Below are 9,233 nucleotides of genomic sequence, written 5' to 3'. Positions count from 1 at the left end.
AAAGTGAAACATTTTATAAGGAAGAAAAAAATGCAATCTTTTAGGTACTTGTTAGTACCGTTTCACTTTAAAAAAACAAGCTAAGAAATACATGATATACATGTACCATATAAAAAATTAAAAAAAAAATATAATAATTGACACTCGCCATCAACCTAGAAATCTAGAATCAACAACCATATTAAGATTTGTGAAAAATGACAATATAGACTAAATATTTACTAAACCCATGAGAATGAAATGAAATATATCACCTAAAAGAGGATTTGTGAAAGTATAAAGGGTTATAATGTAGAAAAACCCAAGTATAAAAATAACAAACACAAAGTTGTTGCTGCCCAGGATCGAACTGGGGACCTTTAGTGTGTAAGACTAACGTGATAACCACTACACCACAGCAACTGGATAACGTAAAAGGTGTGTGTATTAATGTAATAAACATAAACCAAAATTTCAAAAACATTATGAATCGAACTGAATTAATCTAAGTCGACCCGAATTAAAGTCCACAATGTGTAGCATTACTAGAATTTGGGCCGGTATTTCCCATAGATTGGGTTCCGAATGAAATCCAGAGTTCCGAATCTATCTATTATTCGGATCCAATAGAAAAATAAAAACAGGGGAAAAGCTCTGGTTGGAAACAAAAGATTTTGATTATTGAAATTGTGCGCCTGAATCATCATAATTTTTCATTTTTAGGGTTCTTCTCAGAAAATTAACTTGGGAAATTCACCGATTCTACGATCAATTTCTGGGTTTTTCTCGAGGTAAATGCTTCTTCATGCAATAGACCCATTAAAGATTTCATCTATTATCAATATTTTTTGTTGTACAAAACCTTGTGGTATGATTTTCTTTGATTTTGGTTTGTTAATGTCTGAAAATTGATGGAATTCTTGTGTTTAAGTAATCTAGGGTTTTTGTTTGTGTGGATTGATTGAAATTCTGGTTTTTTTTTGGTCATTTTTGATTAAATGGTTTTCTATTATTCTAATTTTTTTAAGGAAGATAAGATGCATTGCCATTATTCTAATAATTTCTAAGGAAATTGTCAGGAATAAAAAGATGGGGTTGAAGATAATGGATGCTACAGTGGCAAGCTTCAATGGGGTATTTGATAAGTTTAAAGAAGAAGCTGCTAATAACAAAGCTAATCTCATCCTCTTTTTGGCTGACAATGACCCTTCTACTAATCTCAGTTGGTGTCCTGGTAATTCTCTATTTTTTTGCTTTGATGTTGATATTAGGTGTTACTAATGAATACACATTATAATTATGATTCCGATGTACACCTTTGATCATTAATATGACAGTACTTCATAGCTCTTAATCAGTCGTATGCTCGTATATATAAAGATTGTGTGATTGTGTTTGTGCCACTTAGTGCAGATTGTGTGAGAGCTGAACCAGTGATATTGAAGAAGTTGGAAGAATACGGAGAAAATGTGGCACTTTTGAGAGCTTATGTAGGAGATAGACCAACTTGGAGGACCCCTCAGCACCCTTGGAGGGTAGATTCAAGGTTTCAGCTCAAGGGTGTTCCAACCCTTATTCGCTGGGAAAATGATGCTGTTGCTGCGCGTCTGGAAGACCATGAGGCTCACATTGAATCAAAGATCAGTGCCCTTCTTGGCGAATCCAAGTGATCAAATGTACGTTGTTTAGTTGTAGATGCAGAGTCTTTCAGCGTATGCACCCACCCCCTAATAAACATGCTTAGATGGTTGTATCTGAGTCTGAACAAAAACTCAAATCCTAACTGATGTCTGGTTGCCAGGCTATTCTGCTTTGTGAGGTTGTTGCTAGTTAATAAAGTTGCATTTTATCCTACCTATTCCTATATGATTCATAAGATGATAAGAAAACAATCACTGAAGAGTGATGATCTGATCATACTTTGGAGGGAAAAGACATGCTAAATTGAGACATTAAGTTGTTTGTGTGCATCTCATTTAGAGGCTTACATCACCTATCACTTTGTAGTATGTGGCACATGGTTCATGCTAGTAAACCCATTTTTTAAATGTAAACATGCCTTCCTCAAGAGAAGAGGAAGAATAAAAATACACTAAGAATTACCATGTGGTCTTTGTTGATTTAGTTATTAACTTTCCTAGAAAGACATTTTATGCTGCTAAAGTAACACAGATAATGTGTTGCTTTTGGATCCGAATGTGTGCTGCTGTATCAGTATTACAGCTTCTGTGTGAGGCTTTATTATGGTAGGCAGCGCTCTGCAGCTGTTGTTTAGCAATGCTGTTGCTGAACTATGGATGAGAGTAGTTCAGTGAGGTTGCTAAATTATATACTGTTATTTCCAAAACTTAAAATCAATGCAAGATTAAACAAAAACTTTGTATATCTGAAACCTCAAAGGCCTGTAAATTTTCAGTTTGATTCTGCTAATTTCACATCTTCACAGCAATGAGCCTGCAAGAAGTTCTAGTTATCAAAAAGCAAACAACTATCTTGATCATCAAACACTTGTTATTTATGAGAAATCACACACTGTCTTCATTTAGTTAGCATGTCTTTTAAAAGAATAAAATGAAATCAATCCACACCATGTAAAAATTTCAAATTACAGTAGTGCCGGAGTAGCAGTCGCAGTAGCAGCCATGCTCTTGGTGATAGGGGTTGGCCGGAAAGGTGGACAATAATGAAACAATCTGAACCATGGGAGTGAAGTAGATACATTGGACTTGAAGTCAGCGAGTAATTGCACATTCTTGCTTCTCAGGTTCACAGAGAGTAGACATAGTTCCTTAGAAAACACGTATAGCACGTCTCCATCATAGGGATCAAAACCTTTGATAGACATGCACACATTGTTACAGAGCCAATTAATACTTGTAAGATCCACAAAGTGCTTTATATTCCAAGTACGGTCTTGTCGATTTGTGTAGTCCTTCATATCCCAGACAGTGAGTGTTTGAGTAGAGGCGGTCACGTAGCTCCAATGATAAAGCCGCAGGTGCTGTTCAACATTTGCTATGCATATTCTACGTTGATCAACTAGTGAAACTATCTCATTGTACATCTCATCGAGTTTAGCTTCCTTGGGAAGATCAATAAAATCGCAGTGCTGGGGGTTCTCTTTGTCGAATGGATTATATACCATTATCATGTTGGTGCACCAATAAAGCGCACCATCCAACGTGGTGGTGTATTGACCAATTTCTTTATCTACCATTCTCACCGAAACAAAGTCTTCTGGGGCGTGCACAAGAAATTTACACCAACTGCTAGTATCAGAAGAGAAGACGTAAAACTTCAAATACTCATTACATCTTACAATGTTAACTCCACGCCTAACTAGGCGCGGAGTGTCCTTAACAAGCACCACTTTGTAATGGGCAGGATCATCAACACTACATACGATACCATTTATATCAGTAATGCCTTTGGAATCAGTAATAGGATTATACGAGAGATAGGGCGGAGGTTTGGGGAGTCTATAAGATTGCTTAGTTAAGGGGTTTGATACGTTTAGATACAACGAGGGACGGAGGGAGTATATAGGCCAAAATCTGACACTGGCAAGAGTAAATCGTTAGATACACACGATATTATGTTCATAGGCCATTGTTGATTGAAGAGATCTAAGGATATTAAGGGTTGGCTCTTAGGTAACGCTTGGACCTCTATAGTTCGAGTCGTCAGAGTAAAGGAATTAGAGAAATCATTATCGATCGGAATAAAAGGATCAAAAGGAAGACTAATGCTACGATAATTGACAAGTTGTAGATGATGTTTACCTTGACGTAGAGATGCATTATATTGTCGTCGATGGGAATGGAAAAAGTGTGCATTAGAAATCAAGGCGAGCCAACGCTTGGAGACGAGCTTACATTGATGGACTGATTTCACTGGTGCTCGAATAAGAATCTCCATTAAGGTCTCATCACTTAAATCTTCTAATTCTGTTTTTCTCCTCTTCATATTCATTGCCATATTTTTACCAAGTAATTTTTGTTGGTCTAAACTTTATAATACTTTTGTATTATTGTATTTGTTTGTTGAAGGCAGGAGGGGTATATATAACCCCAACTACACCGACTCTTTTAATTCTAAATATCAAGTCTAACCAAAAAAAAATCCAAGATAAAGTCCTAATATAGTTATATTTAGTACATAAAATTGGCAATATATTTTTTTTTTTTTTTTGAAGGAAAAATTGCCAATATCTTTTGTGGTAATATAAATCGATAAAAAGATGGATAAAATGTTCATTCAGGTTTCCCAATTGTTGTAGATGACTATTGATTTAGGAAACATCTTTACTTGTTTTCCAAGTCCACGTCTTTTTCGATTTTTTCGAACTATGGTACTTGGCAAGTCTCGGCATTGTGATTGGACATAATATTTTAATTAAGAACAATAAAGGTGCATAAAGTCAGTAGTAATAGGCTTCCTTGCAAAAAAAAAAAAAAAAAAAAAAAAAGAGTAGTAATAGGCAATGACATTTAAGTATTTAACTGATTTAAGTTATTTTGTGTGGAATTGTGGATAGGAATTCAAAAATCCATCAGTGTTTTACTGTTCGGTTGTACAAACATTAGTCTAAAAAAATTACTTGTATATTTTTCATTTAAAAGATTATTATAAAACAAACTTATACTCGTAACGGTTAAGAGAATATAAAGATTATATATAAAGGCAAAAGCTAACGAACGCTGTGGGGGCATTGAATAAGCTAGTTAAAATTGAAAGATTAAATTAAAATGAATATTAATTACACCGATCGACGCGTAATTTTGTCATGTTTTCCCAAATTAATACCTAATATTTTAAATGATTATCCAACGCCCCAGAGACGTTCATTAGCAAGATCCATATGTAAAATACATTTTTTAAAAAAATTGCATGGCTTTAACCTAGTAGTTCAACAGAAAATCTTGCGTGGATCTGGTCCACAATAATAAGGTTTATACACACGTAAGTGACATTATATTATACGAAATATTCAATATAGTGACCCCTAATTATATTATAGTAACCTTATTTTTAACATAATAACCTTTTTTAAAACTTGTGTGGCATATAATGTTATTATGAACTTAAAGTACGACATTATGTTGAATAGTGACCTAATTTTAACATAATGATCTTTATTATTCATATTGACCATTATATTAAAAATTTCATTAAAAAAATTAACCTCTTATAACTTTTATAATGTCACACTAACTTTTATTTCAACATAATAACCTTTATTTTAATATAATGACCATTTTTTTTATTAATAAAACAATCATATTTGTCTCTAATGTTAGTGGTCCACAATAAATTAGTGTGAACCAAGTCCATTTAAGAATATGTACAGTTCAAAATATTACTCCGTAATGATAGAAGATTTACATTAACTAGCAGGGAAAAAAGTATGAGTATTTAATTAATGAACTTCGTAATAAGAGAATAAGAGTAGGTAGGTAGCTATTACGAAACCTGATATCTAGTTAAGTACAAAGTCATAATGTGTAGCATTTGGGCCTGTATTTTCCATAGTTTGGGTCTGATTCATATCCAGATTTCCGAATCCATCTGTTATTCGGATCTGAAAGAAGAATGAACAAAAACAGGGGAAAAGGCTCTGGTGGGAAACAAAAGATTTTGAAAACATAAATTTTCATTTTTGGGGTTTTCGCAGAAAATATACTTGGGAAATTCACCCAATTTTACAATCAATTTCTGGGTTTTTGTAGAGGTAAATGCTTCTGCATGCAATTAACCCTTTAAAGATTTCATCTTTTTATTACTCGTAATATTTTACTGTACAAAACCGTTTAATAAGTATGATTCTCTTTGATTTGTTGATGGAATTCTTGTGTTTAATTAATTTAGGGTTCTTGTTCGTGTTAATTAATTGAAATTCTAGGGTTTTTGACTTTTTGGGCATTCTAAAATACAAATTTAAAATTTAAAAATTCTGCCATTATTTTAATTAATCTCAGAATTATCAGGAAAAAAATGGGGTTGAAGATAATGGATGCTACCGTAGCAAACTTCAATAGGGTTTTTGATAAGTTTGCAAAGGAAGCTGCAAATAACAAAGTTAATCTCATCCTCTTTTTGGGTGACAATGATCCTTCTACTAACCTCAGTTGGTGTCCTGGTAATTCTATATACTTTATATTTTTTTTAAAATTTAATGTTGGTACTGGATGTAAATGATGGTTGCACTTAATGGTTTTCGCGTCCAATGTACATCTTTGATCATTAATACGCGTAGCTCTTAATCAATCGTATGCTCATATCTACATTGTTGTGCCACTAAATGCAGATTGTGTGACAGCTGAACCAGTGATTTTGAAGAAGTTGGAAGAATTTGGAGAAGATGTGATGCTTTTGAGAGCTTATGCAGGAGATAGACCAACTTGGAATAACCCTCAGCACCCTTGGAGGGCAGACTCGAGGTTTCAGGTCAAGGATGTTCCAACCCTTATTCGCTGGGAAAATGATTCTGTTGCTGCGCGTCTGGAAGACTATGAAGCCCACATTGTATCAAAGATCAATGTTCTCCTCGGTGAATCCAAGTGATCAAATGTATGTTGTTTAGTTGGGTTTTAGTCTGAACAAAACTCGAAACATAACTGATGTCTGGTTGCCAGTCTGCTGAGTAATTTAATGATGTTACTAGCTGATTAATGTTTAGAGTTTGCATTTTATCCTACTTAACTTATATTGTTAATATTGAATGATTAAAAGGGATATAATTATGAGATCACTAGGAGTTCGTCACTGAAAAGTTGTCTGACTAAACTTTGGAGGGAATATCTTGCTAAATTGTGAGATTAAGTTGTTTGTGTGCATCTCATTTAGAGGCTTGCATCATTTGGAGGGAACTTTGTAGTATGCAACTAATGGTTAGTGCTAGCAAACCCATGTTTTTAAGTGTAATCATATCAGGCCTTCCTTATCTTTCTCCAAGCAAAAGAAGAGGTAGAATAAAAGTACAGTAAAATTCACCATCTGACCTTTATAGCTCTATATATTTTCTAGGTAGACATTCTATGTTGCTAAAACAACGCAGAGAATGCGTCACTTTTGGATCCGATTGTGTGCTGCTGTATTACAGCTTCTGTGCAAGGCTTTGTTCTGGTGGGAACTCTGTATGCTGTAGCTGAACTCTGGATGAGGGAGTATTTAAGTGATGTTGCTCGAGTATATAGTATTCTTTCCAAAATTAAAAATTAATGTAAGATAAAGCATTAAGATTTGAAATTTTGAAGCCTCAAAGTTCAGCAAATTCAGTTTGGTTATCAGGAAAATTCTACTTCAAATTGACAAAATTAAACCTTAATACTGTAGTTAATATTGCTGTGAAATCACACTATTCGGTTTTATAATAGGAACAATCTTTATTTAGTTTGACAGGAGGACGTAAAAATAAAATACTTCGTATATAAGGTGGAAAATAAGGAAACAATCTGAGTTCTGACATCACTGGATATACAGCGGACTTGCAGTGGAAGACTAATTGCACAGTCTTGTTTCTAAGGTTCACGGAGAGTAGACGGTCATACTCAGAAATCACGTATAGCACATCTCCATCATAAGGATCGAAACCTTTGATAGACATGTCCACATCTGAACAGCGCCAATTAATACTTGTAAGATCACTAAGTGCTTTATATTCGGTGAGTTTTTGAGTAAAGGCGGTCACAAAGCTCCAGTGATAAAGCCTCAGGTGTTGTTCAACATTTGCTATGCATAAACTACGGAAACCATGTTCTGAACCTTTAGCTTCTTGAGGAAGATGGATAAAGTTGCAGTGCTGGGGATTGTTTTTATCGAATGGATTATACACCATGATCATGTTGGTGCACCAATAAAGCGCACCATCCAACGTGATGGGTTATAGACCAATTACTGCATTTAACATGGTCTCCGTAAGGAAGTTTGGCGGAGGAGACACAAGAAAGTTACACCAACTGCTAGTATCGGAAGAGAAGACGTGAAACTTGAGACATTCACTACTGCTTACAATGCGGTGTGGAGAGTCCTTTACAAGCACTACTTTATAATGAGTAGGATCATCAACGCTACATATAATGCCTCTGAAATCAGTTGAAGGCCGCTTATCCAAGAAAAAAGACAGATTGCTTAGTTAAAGGGTTCGATATGCTTAGATTTAAGGGAGGTCCAACATCAGAATTCTTCAACTGTGTCAAGAGTAAATCATTAGATACACAAAGTATTCTATTCGAAGGCCTTTTTTTTTTTTTAATTCTTGGACGGATTAGAGGGAATATAATTATAAATATTCAAATCACTGATACAATAAGTGAAAAGATGTAGATGATGATTATCTTGATGTTGTCGTCGATGGAAACTAACAAAATAAGCACTAGAAATCAACGCAAGCCAACGCTTCGAGACGAGCTTACATTGATGGGCTGATTTCACCGGTACTCGAACAAGAATCTCCATTAAGGTCTCATCCCTTAAATCTTCTACTTCTGTTTTTCTCGTATTTATATTCATAGCCATAATAATTTTTGACTAGGTTGAGAGAATTTGGCTCCTCCTAACAACATTTTTTTTTTTTTTTTTTTTTTTTTTTAAGAAAAACTCCTAACAAGATATAATTGCAAATATATTCACATAATATTTATGTGTTTGTTGAAGGCAGGGGATATATATACCCAGTGATACGGATGGCGTACTCTTTTGATTCTATATATATGTTAAGTCTATCCAACTAATTCCTTGATAAACTCATGATATATACGAGTACTAGATAAAATTGTACTGTATCAATATCTTTTAGATTTTGGTAATATAAACCGGCGTTATTTGATTTGATCCTAGAAGCTAGATATTAAGTAGTCTAACAAACTAGATACGGAGTAAATTTTTCATTCAAGTTTAGGATAACGTCTTGACTTGCGGCTTTAATTAGGTTTTTCAATAATTAAGCACGCCAATTTGCCCGATAATGTTTTGGCAGTCCGAACACAATATTTGTATTTTTCTATTTAGCAAATGAGGCAATGGAATAACAATGATATAATTGTGTGATCACATAATGTACTAGTATATGATGAAACCTTATAAGACCAATTTATATAGATTAATATAAAGTCCTAACCCTTAAGTATTATGTGAGTAGGAAACTAAATAATTATTTTCCTAGACTAAATTCAACTAAATAAGATATAGTTATAACTAGATCGAATTAATAGCAGTATCCTATATCAACCAAGCTAATGAAATAGAGCAACAAC

General features: G+C 34.1%; 3 protein-coding genes and 1 non-coding gene across 5 annotated transcripts; 2 read left to right on the top strand and 2 right to left on the bottom strand.

Annotated features, from left to right (window-relative positions):
• Nucleotides 1-329: 329 nt before the first annotated feature.
• Nucleotides 330-402, bottom strand: TRNAV-UAC (transfer RNA valine (anticodon UAC)). The gene has a single exon. It is a non-coding gene; the product is annotated as a tRNA-Val (tRNA).
• A 216-nt stretch (nucleotides 403-618) lies between these two features.
• LOC145592868 (thioredoxin-like protein Clot) lies at nucleotides 619-1,833 on the top strand. Its single transcript, XM_081649376.1, has 3 exons — nucleotides 619-770; nucleotides 1,059-1,213; nucleotides 1,393-1,833. The coding sequence occupies exons 2-3, from the start codon at nucleotides 1,069-1,071 to the stop codon at nucleotides 1,647-1,649; spliced, it is 402 nt and encodes a 133-aa protein (XP_081505502.1). The 5' UTR covers nucleotides 619-770; nucleotides 1,059-1,068; the 3' UTR covers nucleotides 1,650-1,833.
• Nucleotides 1,834-2,411: 578 nt separating this feature from the next.
• LOC145591656 (putative F-box/kelch-repeat protein At4g22430) lies at nucleotides 2,412-3,957 on the bottom strand. Its single transcript, XM_081648168.1, has 3 exons — nucleotides 3,762-3,957; nucleotides 2,589-3,405; nucleotides 2,412-2,433 (listed from the first exon to the last, which is right to left on the bottom strand). Exons 1-3 carry the CDS (start codon nucleotides 3,955-3,957, stop codon nucleotides 2,412-2,414), a joined length of 1,035 nt encoding a protein of 344 aa, XP_081504294.1.
• Nucleotides 3,958-5,961: 2,004 nt separating this feature from the next.
• LOC145592867 (thioredoxin-like protein Clot) lies at nucleotides 5,962-6,704 on the top strand. 2 transcript variants are annotated; one of them, XM_081649375.1, is made up of 2 exons: nucleotides 5,962-6,118; nucleotides 6,299-6,704. In XM_081649375.1, the coding sequence occupies exons 1-2, from the start codon at nucleotides 5,974-5,976 to the stop codon at nucleotides 6,541-6,543; spliced, it is 390 nt and encodes a 129-aa protein (XP_081505501.1). In that variant the 5' UTR covers nucleotides 5,962-5,973; the 3' UTR covers nucleotides 6,544-6,704. The 2 variants fall into 2 exon arrangements, with proteins under 2 accessions (XP_081505501.1, XP_081505500.1); XM_081649374.1 differs by having other exon boundaries at nucleotides 6,287-6,584.
• The last annotated feature ends 2,529 nt before the right edge of the window (nucleotides 6,705-9,233 follow it).

Source organism: Chenopodium album, chromosome 18, assembly GCF_948465745.1.
Source record: "Chenopodium album chromosome 18, dcCheAlbu1.1, whole genome shotgun sequence".
Taxonomy (NCBI): Eukaryota; Viridiplantae; Streptophyta; class Magnoliopsida; order Caryophyllales; family Amaranthaceae; genus Chenopodium; species Chenopodium album.
Note: the sequence above shows the minus strand (reverse complement) of the source record. Positions and strands in the feature narration are given on the sequence as shown.